Source organism: Phoenix dactylifera, chromosome 4 (genome assembly GCF_009389715.1).
Source record: "Phoenix dactylifera cultivar Barhee BC4 chromosome 4, palm_55x_up_171113_PBpolish2nd_filt_p, whole genome shotgun sequence".
Taxonomy (NCBI): domain Eukaryota; kingdom Viridiplantae; phylum Streptophyta; class Magnoliopsida; order Arecales; family Arecaceae; genus Phoenix; species Phoenix dactylifera.
In genome coordinates, this window is record NC_052395.1 from 17420810 (window position 1) to 17436952 (window position 16143).

The window sequence follows — 16143 nt, forward strand, 5'->3', positions numbered from 1 at the left end:
AGGATGTTTGACACTTCATTAAATTTCAGCAGCACTGCGCATCCTCAGACTGATGGACAGACGGAAGTGGTTAACAGGACACTGGGTAATTTGATCCGTTGTATTTGTGGGAGCACCCCGAAACATTGGAATTATGCCTTAGCTCAAGCAGAGTTTGCTTACAACAATGCTGTCCATAGCGGAACTGGAAGATCACCTTTCTCCGTTGTTTATTCAAAGGCACCTAAGCATGCAGTGGATCTGGCGCGCCTACCAAAAACCTTTGGGAAGAGCGTGGCAGCGGAACATTTGGCAGAGGAGGTTCAAACTATACAGTTGGAGGTGAAGAAGCGCCTAGAGGACACAAATGCTAAGTACAAGTCAACAGCAGATAGACATCGAAGGCACAAGAATTTCAAGAAGGTGACATGGTGATGGTTTTCCTACGCAAAGAACGGTTTTCCGTGGGAACTTACAGCAAATGGAAGCCAAGAAAGTATGGCCCATACAGAATCTTGAAAAAGATCAATAACAATGCTTACGTTGTGGACCTGCCAGATGATATGGGAATTTCAAAGACTTTTAATGTCGCTGATATCTATGAATACCATAACCCGGAAGAGCGGTTATATCCAGATGCGAACGCGAGGACGAGTTGTGTTCAAGTGGAGGGGACTGATGCAGAACCAGAATGAAGTCAATTTGAAGCCATGTAGGAGACTTTGTTTTAGATTTGGTTGAGTCTTGTTTAGAGTCCTTGTTTAGTTTAAATTGGGTCCTAAATTATGTTTGTTTCAGTTTTAAATTTGGACTTAATTAGGAGTTCATTTGATTAGAGTTTGATTAGGGATTAGGGTGAGTCATGGCCATAGTTTGGGTGCCGTATATAGGAGTTGTAGAGGGGGCGCCGTCCTCATTCTTTGATCAATTGTTTTCCCGTGAAAGAAAGAAAACCCTTGCAAAGCTCTGTTAAGAGCCCAAATCCCCTGTTCTTTCTTTGTTTGGGTGATTCAAGCCAGTAGTGGAACAGAGGGTCATCATCTTCTCCACGCTTCCCCGCATCAGAGAACTCATGTCTTCCTTCAATACACATGCCACCCACTAATACTCGGCAAATATATTATTTCATGATAGTATGATTTGACTATATGAGCCCTCCTATCATATCATATGGAGAAACATGCCATGACCCATTTAGGCTGCAAAATAAAAATAAAGTCATTACTTCAAAATCAGAGAAAGATTACCATTTTCTTGTGTTATTATCCATACAATTACAAGAAATCCATCCGTATCCCTACGTTAGGTAGAAAGCTTGAAATGGACTGGGAATGACACTTCTTACCAAACGTTCAAAAAAAGTGGCGCAATATATTATAATTTGAGACAAACCTTTCCGGTTCGGTTCGCCAAGTTCATAACCCTGGTGCAGGGCAGTGCATTACCGACGCGTCAAATATGGAGGTCTCTTTGCATATAAAGAAAGAGGGGGAAGTGGATGCCGTCGAGAATTGTGTGCGCGCTCGGCTCGCCCCAAAATCCCCAGTTCGCGAAGGTCAGTGTCCGTTTTTTCTCTCTAAATTTCGCCAATTTCGTAGTTCGCTTGGATCAATTCATCATATAATAAACCGCCCTAGAGAACAGGGGACAGAGTGGGGAAATCTCATTTGCCACCCAGTTGAATCCGGTCGCAGGTTGCAATCTTTCGGGTGAATCCTAGAATTCATCCCCGATTTGAGTTCATTTTCCTCAATAAATCCCTCTCCGTGGGCGATCTCGATGATCAATGGAGAGGGGATGCAGAAGGATCGGTGGGGAGAGGATCCGTTCGATGAATTCTTTCCCGGGAGGGGAAATGATTCCGGTGACGAGGACGGTGCCCCGTCCAATTACTCCTCCTGCGAGGGATCCGATCTCGAGAGGTACTGCAGCGCGAACTCGGCTTTGGGAAGCGCCAGCCTCTGCAGTTCGGTCGGGAATTACAGTGATTTGTTAGATTCTTTCAAGAACCTTAATAGCTTTGGAGAAGATCTCTTCTCCGATGGCTGCGGCGGCGCAAGAGACAAACTTCATAGCAGTCGTTGGAACGGGGATCCAGCCACCTCTGATGGTGATGGAGACGATTGTTTATCGAATAAAAAGGCTTTCTCTCCTCATTTGTTTTTATCTTCATCCAAAATGTTGGTGTCTTCCGAGGGCATGCATGCGGATTACGATGGAGCTTCAACTAGTGGGAGTAGGTCCAATCAATCGCCGGCTGCTGCGCAAGATTTGCCATGCTCTGCTGGGGATCGTTCAGCTCAAGAATCTCTCGCTGTGGAGGGCAATGGTAGAAATTATGGTCAATTAGCTTCTGATAATCCTATTCGAAGAGGGATGATGGGGGAAGCTGATGAGGATGCCTCGTCAATATGTGAGCATTCGGGCGGTGAGGATTCGATGCTTGACTCTGGCACGGATGATGAGGGTAGCGGTAGGATTCTTCTTCATGCTAAGCACAGTTCGTATCATGCTAAAGAAACCAAGGATAATAATGAGAACCCACTTGTCATGAACTCATCGGTGGCATTTGGTTCCGATGATTGGGATGAATTTATGCAAGAAACTGGGGATGATGGCTTAACATCTCTGTCTTTCTGTGGTGATCAACCTACTTGGCGGCAACTGGAACCTTCAGAAACTGAAGGGAACATTTCATTATTGGCTAAGAATCATGTCATTGATCCCTTGTGCGATGGCATAGAGCAAGAAGAGGGTGTGAGTGATTTACCAGCAGCCAGCTTTCAAGTTCAGGTTGCCGATAAGTCTAACAAGAATGAAGGGACTTGTTTGGTAGGTAACCCTTCGAGTGATTGTAAAGTGTCAAATTCAGAGAAGCTTCTTTCAGAAGAATACTTTACAGAAGGTGCGATCAATCTTATTTATGATGGTGGTAAAGGAGAAATCAATTCCTTACATAGTAAGGTGGCTGCTGTTGTTGATTCTGATGGAACTCCTGGAGAACAGGTATTTGGGGAATCAGTTCCTCTTGGTGATGGTACTGGCATACAGTTTTCTGGCACTGTGAGTGGAGAATTTCAAGACAAAGAGAGCAGGATCCCAGCAGATAAAGCATTTTCTTTCCTGCCGACGGTCATCGCCGGTCACGACTCTGGCATCCTTGAAACTTTAAATGGAAAATCAAATTCAGTTGACATGGTTGAAGAGGATCTTATACTGGATGAGGTCAGTTAATCATAAAATTGCTTTGGCCATTAGAGACAAAAGGAACATGCATTTTTGTTCTTTTTCTCCTATTTTTTTTCTCTGTTTCTCATATGGTAATTAAAATTTTTCACTTGAAGAAGTCTAAAGTTATATGTTTCTATTATTCTTGATTATAAACCATTTATAAGTAGATGGAGTTATGTCTTTTAGTTAGAATTGGTCTGTATATATTGAAAAAGTTTACATATATGGAGATAATGGAAACTGGGGATTGCAAAGGTTGCAGAAACAGCAAATAACACCAATTCCTTAGGAGATGATTTTGAAACTAATTCTCTTCAATCGAAAAACTACATTGAGTGAGGCAACGAAAATGATTAGTTCATGTTATTTAAAGATATCTTAATTTAGCTGTAATAAACATCAACTTCCACTGCAGGCCTATAAAATTTATTACAGATGACTTTGAGATACTTCAATACTGCAAGTATTAGTAGGATATACACATTTATAAATTTTATTATTTTTATTTAGAGTTTTTTACAAGGAACTCCTTCAGTAGTTGAAGTTTTATAGATTCTTTTTATGATAGTTGAGTTCTGCAGAACCTAAACTCTTGCTATTTATGTTTTTTTCTAAGTTGGTGGGAGAGGCCATTAAGTGCTTGAGAAGCTTTATTTGGTCTCGTTGGTATCTACAATACCCTGCTATTATATCGATCCTGCAATCTGAACTACCATTAGTGGATAGGGTCAAGTATTGGAAAGCAGTCTTCTGATCAGTATTACCTAAACGCTCATGTCCAACTCCAAAAATCAATATTGGATACATATATCCAAGTCAAATATATATCTGAACCAGATACACGTTAGTCACTTGGAGACTTATGAAATTCTCTGTCTAAAGTTTTTAAAGATTGGTAGAGAGCTGAACTGTACCAACAATTAGTTTGACCCTCTTAGTAGTGAGCATTTATTTTTTGTAAAGATTGGCTAAGGATGTAGATATTAAAATAAACTGGTGAAATATTATTTCTCACTTCTTAATTGGGCAGCTAACATGAGAAACATGTCTCAAGAATTAATCTTTTTATGTTTTCTATTACACAATATTTAAGGTATAAATCTATATTATTTAGTTAGAATTATATTCTATCCTACGTATGCCAGTATCTCCAGCTTATAGTCAGACATTTGGATATGTTTTCACATCCGATTCTCATGCCCATGTCCAAGCAATGAACTAAATAGAATGGAATTTATCATGTTCAAAGACAGTAGAAATACTATTTATATTTTGCAATCTCTGGAAGATAATACGACCAACCCCCTGTTTAAGAAGCAAGATATCTGGCTATATTTTTCTTGTCTTTTTATAGCAGATTCTAAAGGATGCCTTCTTTTCTTTTCTCTTTTTTTGGTTTAAATGAACCAGTATAACAGAACTTGAATGATCTTGAAGGCCACCTCTTACTTTAAAAAATAAATAAATAACACAACTGAGGCCTTATATCTTAGTTTTAACCTTAACCAATAGGTCTTACACCATAGATGTAAGGTTGATTCTGTGGATCTAGGTGTTTCTTATTAAAGTTTTAGGACCAACTTCTGACCTGATGTCAGCCATCAATGGAATTGCTTCCAATTTCCCAACCTAGGAAATATTGAGCAAGAGAGGGGCCTACCATGAAACCTGAAGGCCAGCTAATGCTTTGGAAGGCAAAAGCATCAATAGTCACATAATTTTAAGCTCGTGAAACTTTGGACCTTTGTAAGATATGAGTTTATATATTTGATTTAAAAACAATTTAACTAAAATGATAGAATGACCAAAGTCAACCAAATAGGAAAGGATTTGATCAAGTTTTTTTCTTTTCTATCATGTTTGGAGTTAGAAAGGAAAAGTAATATTTGTATTCATATCCTTAATCTCCTAAAGAAGTTTTAAGAATTCCCTTTCTAATCAACAAGAAAATTCTGTTATAGTTCTCTAAAAAATTCCTTGTAAAAGAACTAGCTTATGTTGTAGCATTTAAATGATGCTGGGGTTCTTCTCTTTGCAAGGGGGGAAAAAATAAGAAACAAAGCTATAAGTGTTAACCTATTTTCTGGTCCTAACTGTTGACACATATCCAGTATTTTCTTTTGGTACAAATCCAATTGAATAAAAAAACAATAAGCTATGGACATGGGTAGTATGATTTTTGTGAGAGACATTTCTTCTCTTTTAAGCCGTGGCCTCTTACCTTGCTTATGATATTTTGCAATTTATATCCGACCATAATTGTTATGCCCTAGATCCAAAGCATGACATGGCCGTGCTATCGAGGGGTACAACCCACGATTACACGAAACCAACATTACATTTAGCTTTCAATTCCATCTTAAATACCAAATCCATAATCCTCAATATTCAAAAAATTATTGACTACAAATTCATAGTCAATTTAAAATACTAAAATTCTTCTACAAAATTGTTAAGCTTGCTAGCATGAACTCCAAGCCTGGACCAACTTTCGTCCCTACTGATTCTATTCGCCTGGAGAGAGAAAAATAAAAAATAAAGGTACATGAGCGACACAACTCAGTAAGTAAACCTTTCACTACCTTATCGGATCAAGCATAAGTTATTGCATGTCAATACATCATTTAAAGAAAATAACAAATATTACAAAAATAAAGCATTTCATAATACAATATATTAAAATAAGTCATAAAGCCAATCATGCATTCATAAATTATTCATGTTTCATAAACATGGTTCCAAGTATATAGCATCAATAAAATCATAAATTATTTACCATTTAATCATATCATTGATCAAATTATTACTCTCAGGCTAAATGCTAAGATCACTATTATACCCGTGACAAGGCCATAATCGACAAACACCAACTACTATTATCCGTTGGTAGGGTCGTATGGCAACTATTATTACCCGCTGGCATGGTCGTATGTTAACTACTATTACCCGCTGGCATGGTCGTATGTTAACTACTATTACCCGCTGGCAGGTCGTATGCCAACTATTATTACCCGCTAGCAGGGTTGTATAGAACTAGATGTCGATCTACCTCACTTTCAGGGGTCATACGTAGCTATCTGAGAGCCTTTTTTCATGATTCTAAAAATAATTTTTCTAAAGTCATATTTTTTGAATCATATTTTCTTAAATCATACATGAATAAAACACTAAATGGCTTTATAGAGTTCATAGCTCTTAAATAAGAATTTAAGGGTAGAATAATCATGAAATTATTATTTTCATAACATAAATACAATTTCATAAATATGGAGTTCATAGTTTATCAATAGTGCTTAACGGTAAAACAATCATGGAACCATTATTTCGCAATAAATCATGATTTTTATAATATTGTATGCTTGATCCTTAATTTTAAGAAAACATGATATCATCAACATTTAATACTATTTTCATATTTTTATAATACTAGAAAATAAGTAACCAGAGCCCTTCATATTTTAAGAAGATCTCCTTTTTTCCCTTTTGCGCTTAACCAGAGCCCCTTCATTATGCTACTGGGGAGCAATCCTTCAAGGTTTTCCAAGACTTGAAAATAGTACAGATAATGTGGTAATTGGGCAATATTTGATATAGGAACTGCGCTAAACTTTGAGGCAGAATTATATGCTTTGAGCCCAGATTGAAACACCACTTGGTGCAAACTTTTACAGATATTCTTTCGCAACCAATATTTTGCACACTAGTGCTTCATTTGCAATGTCTAGTCCATGTTGTGGTTTCTTGGTTATGCCGAGTGAGACAATAGTCCTGCAAATGGATCATCATTTTCTTGTTTGCCATGGACCTAATTATTCCGTTTTAGCTTGTTCCTTATTTTTCTTTGTTTTATGAATTGTTTTATAGTCTGGATATTAGTAAACAAATGCTTACCCATTACCACTTACCAGTGCTCAAAATTAGTTTGTCAAGTATTTTCAGATTTGTTATGATATATCCAAGAACTATGCTATGTTTTTTGCAGATTCCCCAACTTCTATGATATTCATATTCTAGTTATTCTTTGTAGGTCAAGAACCCGGATACAAATGATTCATTTGATGAAATGGTTCTTGACATGGAGGAGATTCTACTAGATTCAGGGAGCTCTCATCGAAGCAAGTTCACATTGCCTAACCGTGGGCATATAGCGCAGCAGTCTCATCACTTCAGAGATGGTAGTTCAACTGCTTCTACTTCTGGAACAGATGATACATATCCAATTATCCAGTACCCTTCCAAAATTGACTGGGTGGAAGTTGTGGGGGCAAAACAAAAGAAGGGAGATGTTTCTTTTGGGGAAAGATTGGTTGGAGTCAAGGAATATACTGTATATATATTGAGAGTGTGGAGTGGTAAAGATCAATGGGAGGTCGAGCGCCGGTACCGTGATTTCGATGCTCTTTATCAGCAGCTGAGGATTCTTTTTATTGAAAGTGGTTTAGCTCTTCCTTCTTCATGGTCCAGTGTTGAGCGAGAGTCCAGAAAAATCTTTGGGAATGCATCTCCAAATGTTGTCAGTGAGAGAAGTATGCTTATTCAAGATTGTCTGCGCTCCATTCTTAACTCAAGATACCCTTTTGGAACTCCTAGCCCTCTGGTTTGCTTTCTCTCGCCAGGTAAAGCTGTTCATAGTCCTAGCTTGTTAAAAGCTCTCGTTCCTCGTTCTCTGCAGAAGCTTAGGGAGGATTGGAATTTAAAAGTTTCAAATTGTGGGAAGACTGGTCTAGAAGATGTTTTAACGTTAGGTAAGACTATATCACTTGTGGTTGAGATAAAACCTCGGAAATCTACGAGACAGTTGCTGGAATCACAACATTATACATGTGCGGGATGTCACATACGGTTGGATGCTGGAAAAACCTTGTTAGGTGAACTTGTGCAGACACTAGGATGGAAAAAACCTCGGTTTTGTGAGTATACAGGTCAGTTGTTTTGTGCTTCATGCCATACAAATGATACTGCAGTTCTGCCAGCAAGAGTCTTAAATCTCTGGGATTTTTCCTTATATCCTGTTTCTCAGTTAGCTAAAGCATATTTGGAGTCTATCTATGATCAGGTAATGAGTTCTAACCATGTTTTGTCATAATAATTGAATTTTACAAGAAATATTCTAGTATAACTTGTTAGATTCCAACCTAGCCTCTGTAGTTTGTACTAGAATACTTGCAGTCTAAGCTTTTAATTTGTAACATGTCATTGTGTTGTCTCGAATATCTTTTCATGTCAATTAATTCTGCCTGTAAGATTCTTGTGTTTCACATCTTTATTAGCACTGTAAGATGAGCCTGACACATTTCAGCCTCTTGCTTATTGCTCCTGCTCTATTTGATAAATTTTTTTTCTCTTCCAGCCCATGCTCTGTGTGAGCGCAGTCAATCCTTTTCTTTTCTCCAAGGTGCCGGCTTTGCTTCACATTATGAGTATCAGAAAGAAAATAGGAGCTATGCTTCCATATGTTCGTTGTCCATTTCGGAAGTCCATTCAAAGAGGCCTTGGATGTCGTCGGCATCTTCTAGAAGGCAATGATTTTTTTGCACTTCGAGACCTTGTTGATCTCTCAAAAGGGGCATTTGCAGGTAAGGATGATGATTTTTGAACATTCTCTGATTCCATTTTATCCTTTAGATACGAGAATGGCACAAAAGAAGACCATAGCAAGAATGCATTGCCAACCTCCAAACCTAGGGGCTCCCAGTACAGTTGCAGAGATATAAAGCAAAAGGGTAAACCATGTTAAATTAAAAAAAAGACAAGAGAATAAGCATATATACCAGTGTGTTAGTTGGGACTTACTTTATCTGCATGTAGTGTAACCAAAACATGCCTGGCAAGATCATGACCAAGAATTCCTCCTTAACTTGCATCAGCATACATCTCAAACTTTGATATGTTACAAAGAAATTACCATGATTAGTATCCTTTAGGTTTTGTTTACTCATTTGGAGATTCTTGGAAAAGGAGAGGAAAATGATTTTTCTTCTCCATTTCTGTTATCTGGATTGCAAGAAAAATGTGATCAGCTCGCCTTTCATGATAAGGTAAGGTTACTAGCTACAAAGGACACGTTATGTGCCATGTCAACTGAATCAAATATGTTTTTCAATCCGTTTAAAACTGTTTTCCTCTAGCAAGGCCTTACTAAATATTAATGTCCCTAAAGCTTTGATTCCTTGAGTGATGTATGATTGGAAATCCATATGCCCAGTTGCTAATAGGACTACCAAGCAAGTCCTTTTTTAAAAGATTTGGAAGTTAATATTGCTGAATCTCTTATGAAGCAACCACCTAATACTATCATTATGAAACATGCACTGTTCTGGTGCAACCAATTTTTCAGTACCAAGGAGGCTCCGCTTTGATTCCAAAAACTGAATTTCACATTATCCTTGTCTGATGGTATCTCCCTAACACCACCAGCTCCTTGAAAACATCATAGCAAGGCCTCTGGATTAGAGAGAGACAGTAGGCAGAGGAGAAAAATGGGAGAGATAATAGAGATGTAAATATGGAAAAGAGATGAATCAGCAGTATAGAACAGAGAGCACAGTTCGTTGGTCATTGAGAGGGTACCTACTCTGTCAACTTGACATACACTGTTGAATGGGCATGGAGGGTAAGGTGCATGAGCTCTTAAATTTCAAGAGCTGGTGAAGGAGATGGATCAAAGAGAGAAGAAAGGAAACAAAAAGAGGAAGCATAGAGCTGTAAACCTGGTATGAGAAAATTTGTACAATAATCATTCTCCACGATAACAAGCACAAACGATTTTTTCCAAGTCTAGGATAGCTCAATATGCCTGTGATAACCCTGGACTATTTTAAGATGACTAATAAACAATCCCAAAACCCAGCTACATTAAGAATAACTGAATTTCATAAGTGGATATGACCTCTGATGCCAGGTTGGACTACAGCTAACAAAACCAGACATTTCTGAGACTATCTGGACTTCTCCCTCAATGTAAATCCAAAATAATAGCAAAAAAAAAAAGAGCTAATGTTTTATTTCTTCCGGCCGGTTGTTTATTATTGTAGTATATCAAGACTTCAATGTCCAAAGACCTTTGTCCATGCTGAACTTGTATGTTCACGCATAACATTCAGCAGATGGACAGTCTTCTTGCCCATGCAATCTAATTCAAAGTTCATAAGCTTGCATCACATGCCCTTGTCTGGGTTGTTACTTACTTTGTTATCATTTCATTGGCCTTGTCATTGACAGCACTTCCCATCATGGTCGAAACCATTTCTAATGGAATCCTCGAGCACATTTCGCAGCAGTGCCTTATGTGTTATGATGCTGGTGTTCCTTGTGCTGCCCGACAAGCCTGTGATGACCCCTCATCCCTCATTTTTCCCTTTCAGGTCAGTCTTCGTAATCTTTTATGATGCAACCTTTATATCTCTGTATAGGTGGTTGAATTTTACTTTCGTTAACAGGAAGCTGATGCTGCAAGATGTGGTTCATGTGGGTCCCTTTTTCATGAACCTTGCTTTCGAAAGCTCATGGGCTGCCCATGTGGCAAGCCAACCAGTACACATGGGAAAGAGCTTCTTTCCGAAGATGTCTCGCATGGAGCTGGCAAAGAGCTCGAGGGAGATATAAATCAATTTTTCCAGCCTTCTAGTTCCAATTCAGTGTCAGGTTTTCTCTCTGATATTCTTTCCAAGGCAAGGCCGGACAAAATATGGAAGCCCAGGAGTAGCAGCCCGGTGATTCTCATGGGTTCCTTACCAAGCACTTCTCTGTAATTTCTGTGGTGGAAATGTATATTTACAGCTTCGAGTGGACGGAGATTTCAGTTTATTTGTTCCAAACGTGCCAATTGGGTGTATCAACGGTACAACATTGCTTCAGTGAGTTGAAGGGCAAAATTAATCTTTGGCTATTCTTTGTAGCAGATTAACTACATAATCATACAAGTCATGCAAAATTTTTGGTTTTGTGGTGTCTTAGTGGAAGGATTTCCCCTGCTCTTGGTGCAGCTTGATGCTGCAGAACGACGGGGCCGGGCTTCTGAGTTGGTCGATCATTCTTGGTTCGGTCTGCTCGAATTTTATATATAGTTTGAGGCTGATCCGTTTGATCTTAAGAGCCATGTCAGTAAATTCACTTTTACGTACAATTTTGCTATTGAGTCAGTGAAGGTTTTGGACTTGACGAGATTCAGTAAGGATTATATTTAAGCGCATATCGGGAGACTGGTGATGCTTAAATGAGTACAGCCTTATTTGACTCTTCTGTGTTATAGAATTTTTTTTTCTTCTTATGGTACAATGGCTGCTCATGACACTCTTGTATAAGTGCAGCCAGTAAAATCAAGAGAGAGAAAATAACAGAGCGATGGAGGGGTGACCTCCTGGTGTGTCTACAGGACCTCTCTGGAGTGCTAGGTAATATAGGCGGCAATCCAGTCAGCGGTCATGTTCGTCTTTCGGTACACATGCACAGTCTAAAAGGTGCTACAGTTTTTCACCATTCAATGAATATCTCGGAGCAAAAGGTTTCTATCCTTCTCCGCCCCTCATTCTGTATCCAGTCAATCATCGTCGCTGAGTCCTTCTCCAAGAGGATATGCTAGGGGGACTTTGCTATGAATAGCGTTGACTAACCATTTGACCCAAAGATATTAAAGGATGACAGGCTCAACAAATAAAGCATAAACGGAGATATATATTGTCGGCATTCTTGTAGATCTGAGGATGACTTAAAAAGGGTGTCGTTGTCAAGATCTTAACCAACAAACAAATATTTTTTTTTTATTACTCTTACCATCCTCTATTCAATGAATAGTGGTTGTAGAAGGTCGATCCACAGGAAGGCGATTGGAGTACGCAAATAAAGAATAGAAACTCCATTAAGATTCATAGCAATATATATATATATTTTTCTTTTAAAAACAAAGACAGAATTTTTTGAGCATATTCGATTAATCTCTAACCAACCAGAACTAGTTTTCTATTCAAAAATAAACAAAGAAAAGGAAGAAAACTTTTGCAATTAAAACAAGAATTCTAGAATGCATAAAATAAAATGCAGAAATTAAACAAAACCTATAACACGGATTGCATAAAAGAAAAATTGATAGATTGTATAAAAAAATGAAAATTAATAGATTGCATAAAAAAATGATTACAAAAGTAAAAATGGAGATTGGAAGTCTAATGCTTCTTTTCTTCTACAAATAAAATAAAAAAAAGGGGAAAGAAGAAAACAATTGCATTTTTTTCTCACGGTGGAACTCTCTCTCTCTCTCTTCAATTTCTTTTGTTTCCTTCTTTCAAAATAGAGCATGGCTCTGTTTTCTTTTTTCGGATGTGAGCTCCCTCCCCCTCCTTCTGCCGATGCCCCTCTTATATAGATCCCTACAAAACTCAGCCAGCGAGCACATGGGGAGGAGGAGGAACGGACACGTGATCAATTGGAGGAACGCACGCGTGATTGACTGGATCGATGGGATTGGGTCTCCGAAATCTGGCCGCGGGATCGCTGGGAGGAAGTTGATCACGGAAGAGATTCAGTGCGGATGATCATGCGCAGTGCCTGGGGGATCCGATTGCTGGGACATGGAGCGGACGCGGGATCCAGGAAGCTTGGACGCGTCGCAAGATGCTGGGAACTTGGAGGGTTGAAGAAAAAGATGGCTGGATCACGAGCTCCGGAAGCATCGTGGACGGCTAGGACGGCTCCTTGATGACGAGAAACGGAAGAGGATGACGCGGGGAGCTGATCTGGAATGGAGCTGGGACGCTGGATGCTTCGTGGATTTCCTTCTTTGGGCCACGGGATGCTGAGAGGCAGGAGTGCATCACGGGATGGACACTGAAGGTTGGGATCATGACTCGGAATGGACGTGGGAGGCTGAAGAGCGCTGCGGGATACTCGGATGCGGGATCCGGGAAACTTGGACGTGGCTGGAACGGGTGAAAGAGCTGCTGGGAGGAAGAAGAACAGTGAACATCAAGAAACATTTCCGTAACACTGTTCATATGAACAGTATTTTTATGTAACACTATTTATATGAACAGTTTCATCTCAAAATACTGTTCATATAAATAGTGTTTTAACGTAATACTGTTCATATGAACAATGCGATCTCAAACACTGTTCATATGAATAGTGTTTTCAGCCATGAACAGGGATAAATATCATTATTAAGAATTAATTTCATAGCTGTTGATAATGGACGAAATAAATATGAAAACAATTTGATTGGGTTATCGCAATTGGTTGAGATGAACTTCTATCTATAACAATAGGGATGAATCGTGATGATGCAGTGGAAAGATAGGGAGTGACCCAGGTTTTAGGTGGGTTTGGTCCGGAAGGACCTTCAATTACAACAAGGAACCAAAATAAAGAAATACATCTTTTTAAGAGTTATATGTAGGAGAACTTCAGAAAATTAGATACAAAAGAGTGCTAAAAATGTGCACAGATGTGCACTTAACAATATACTTCTCTAACCTTATCTTTTTATATATCAAGGCAGCTTATATTTTTCGAGCACGACTTCCAACAGAAAGCACATATAAACCTGTATACATGCGAGCACATGTAGGATGAAATGGATCCCTATTTCCCAACGTTGTCTTTTTTATAGCATGATTGCTATGTTCTTGACTCCTTGAGAAGCAAGTGCTGGATCATTCTTTCCTTGCCCTCCTTCAGTTTTTCCTTCTGTCAAATTTTGACACGCTTTGCGGATATTTATCTGAAAAGAATGAAGTCCCATATTAGCAAACTCGTCTTCAAAATCTGTTGATAGAATAGGTTTTGTATCAGTAAATTTTGCATTGCTAGCTATCTTATAACAGAGTCGATTAAAAAAATAAGAAATAAAATATAAAAATTAGATCTTTAATGCAGCTAGGGTAGCAATCTGTGACCTCCTATGAATCACACCCATAACCCAGATCAGAATGTTAACATGCGACCCCTAAATCTCAATCGATTCTCTCTTTTGAAACACAGGGAACATGTGTAGGCAATTGGGATGAAGGGACTGTGTGCAATTTAGGTTGCCTTCAACTTGTACCTGATCAGAGAACCTTGTCAGGTTGGCAGAGGTTCTATAAAGTTGACATGGGCTTGGGCTGAAAATTTCTAACCCAATCCCAGGTTGGGTTAGGTTACAGCTGAGCTCAAACACCACCCAACCCACCCCAGAGCAGTCTGGCAGAAAAATTTGATTAAGTATTTATACCCCACTAATGCCGCTTCTTTTGATCCATCAAAATTGATGGGCTGAGAACTTTGAGACATCCTGCACCTTTTATCTACATTAAAACCTCAGTACAAATGTTCTAAACCTCCTCCACTATCAATAAATCTTATTCAACCAGATTTTGTGTGAGTAACCAAAGACAAGTCATCCCGACCCAAGGTCAACCCGCTCTTTGTTTTCGAACCTCTAGTGAGTTACAGACAGAGTTAGAAAAGATCAAATCTTTGATGATTTTATTACACATGACTGAGTTGCGAAAATTTTTGGGTAAGTATCCTACATCTGAACGGAGTTTTTTCTGGTTAAAGAATCTTTTTTCTAATTGCTATGGAACAATTAGAGGTTTCTCTAAAAGAAATTTGGAATTGTACTTTCGGTGACAGCATGTTATTGGGTGGTGGCCCCGCTCATGGGTCACAACATTGGAGCAGTTGGATAGGAAGTACCACAAAAATTAAGAAAAAATTAAAAAAAATAATTAAACGTGTTGCTGCGATCGATCAGCATGCCACGCCACGACTGTGTTATCCCTAGGAACGATTTCTACAACTGAGCAGTGCCCGTATAGCATTTTCTTCTTTACAAGCTCCAACGGACGGTTCTCTTTGCCCACAGAAGGACAAGATTTGCCTGGTTCTCAAAATTTATCATTCCTTCTTCTTCTTTTCGTTCCAAACCATTGAATAATATATATACTGTTTATCGTCAACTTTCGGACTGTACATAACTTGCAAATCCCCCTGTAAAACTTTCGTTCTGAGAAACGTGAAAACAAGAAAGATGAGATGCATGGTCTGTGGGCTTACAAGTGAAAGGCCTTGGAGTGGCGTACTGAGAGTAGGCTTGGAAGAAACCTCTGTTCTCTTTCAGCAGCTCTTTCCACACTGCAAATACATCAACATCATCAGATCGTCTCAGGTGCAAGCGCACACATCACACACACACACACACAGCGAGCGAGCAAGCGAGCGAGCGAGCGAGCGAGAGAGAGAGAGAGAGACCTGTAAGGGTGACGATGGGTAGGATGCCTGCACGCTCTGCGAGAGCCTTGACGCAATCATCTTGAGTCATGTGGAGGAGTAGGCACCTCTCAATCAAGTGCTGGACCTATAGGATATCATTCCTCAGCTTTCTATGTGCTCGAGAACAAGCGATGTTGCAGAAAAGAGTGCATCAAAAGGAAGTAAGTAGAGCCAAAACGTAGTGGTATCTACTGGTGTCTTGGAAAACAGTGTTCGTACCATTCTAATGTAGCCATGCGGATGGCAATGCAAACAAGGGACGTGGTGGTGATGGCAGCAGCGGTCGAGTTTCATGTCTCTTTTCACCGTCTTCCTTTTTAGTCAGAAGAAGACGAGCTCTATGGGAGGAGAAGATGGAGAAGAGAAGAAGGAGAGGAAGAAAATAAATTAAAAAATGCACAAGAGGGGAGAAAGATATTTTGGGGTGGAGTTGATGGGTATATAGGAGAGGGAAAAAAGAGGAGAGAAGTACTGTTATCCACAAAAGATCCGCAGCGAAGGGCCAAAATTGCATGGATATCTGTGGGGGCGACTCCCCTCATCCTATAAAGAGATAAAGTGGCCAAAATAAAAAAATAGATAAAGAGGCCAAAACAAAATGGCCGGCTATTGGTCCGGGTCCAGTCCCACCCAATAGGAAAGTTCTTTAGTACGTACAGATGCCCATGGCCGCTTCAAGTAATT

The 16143-nt window shown here is 39.3% G+C and overlaps 2 protein-coding genes across 8 annotated transcripts; one reads left to right on the forward strand and one right to left on the reverse strand.

Moving 5' to 3' along the window:
• The first annotated feature begins 1401 nt into the window (after positions 1 to 1401).
• On the forward strand, positions 1402 to 11153 carry LOC103708169. 2 transcript variants are annotated; one of them, XM_008792970.4, is made up of 6 exons: positions 1402 to 1534; positions 1624 to 3204; positions 7238 to 8266; positions 8561 to 8786; positions 10432 to 10574; positions 10650 to 11153. In XM_008792970.4, exons 2-6 carry the CDS (start codon positions 1759 to 1761, stop codon positions 10959 to 10961), a joined length of 3156 nt encoding a protein of 1051 aa, XP_008791192.2. In that variant the 5' UTR covers positions 1402 to 1534; positions 1624 to 1758; the 3' UTR covers positions 10962 to 11153. The 2 variants fall into 2 exon arrangements, with proteins under 2 accessions (XP_008791192.2, XP_008791191.2); XM_008792969.4 differs by having other exon boundaries at positions 1421 to 3204.
• Positions 11154 to 12971: 1818 nt separating this feature from the next.
• LOC103708168 lies at positions 12972 to 15968 on the reverse strand. 6 transcript variants are annotated; one of them, XR_005511570.1, is made up of 5 exons: positions 15679 to 15968; positions 15439 to 15544; positions 15244 to 15321; positions 13748 to 13968; positions 12972 to 13142 (listed from the first exon to the last, which is right to left on the reverse strand). XR_005511570.1 is itself a non-coding variant. In XM_017843069.3 (4 exons), the coding sequence occupies exons 1-4, from the start codon at positions 15751 to 15753 to the stop codon at positions 13808 to 13810; spliced, it is 420 nt and encodes a 139-aa protein (XP_017698558.2). In that variant the 5' UTR covers positions 15754 to 15968; the 3' UTR covers positions 13567 to 13807. The 6 variants fall into 6 exon arrangements, 4 of the variants coding, with proteins under 4 accessions (XP_017698558.2, XP_026660844.1, XP_026660843.2 ...); XR_005511571.1 differs by having other exon boundaries at positions 12972 to 13145; XM_017843069.3 differs by lacking the exon at positions 12972 to 13142 and having other exon boundaries at positions 13567 to 13968.
• Between the last annotated feature and the right edge of the window lie 175 nt (positions 15969 to 16143).

Excerpts from the sequence above, each read along its gene's own strand:
- LOC103708169 (XM_008792970.4), top strand. The coding sequence starts at position 1,759 with ATGATCAATGGAGAGGGGATGCAGAAGGATCGGTGGGGAGAGGATCCG. Across the intron at positions 3,205-7,237 it reads AGGATCTTATACTGGATGAG|GTCAAGAACCCGGATACAAA; the intron begins GTCAGTTAATCA and ends TATTCTTTGTAG. Across the intron at positions 8,267-8,560 it reads TGGAGTCTATCTATGATCAG|CCCATGCTCTGTGTGAGCGC; the intron begins GTAATGAGTTCT and ends TTTCTCTTCCAG.
- LOC103708168 (XM_017843069.3), bottom strand. The coding sequence starts at position 15,753 with ATGAAACTCGACCGCTGCTGCCATCACCACCACGTCCCTTGTTTGCAT. Across the intron at positions 15,545-15,678 it reads CGCATGGCTACATTAGAATG|GTCCAGCACTTGATTGAGAG; the intron begins GTACGAACACTG and ends GATATCCTATAG. Across the intron at positions 13,969-15,243 it reads CACTCCAAGGCCTTTCACTT|ATTTTGAAGACGAGTTTGCT; the intron begins GTAAGCCCACAG and ends TTCTATCAACAG.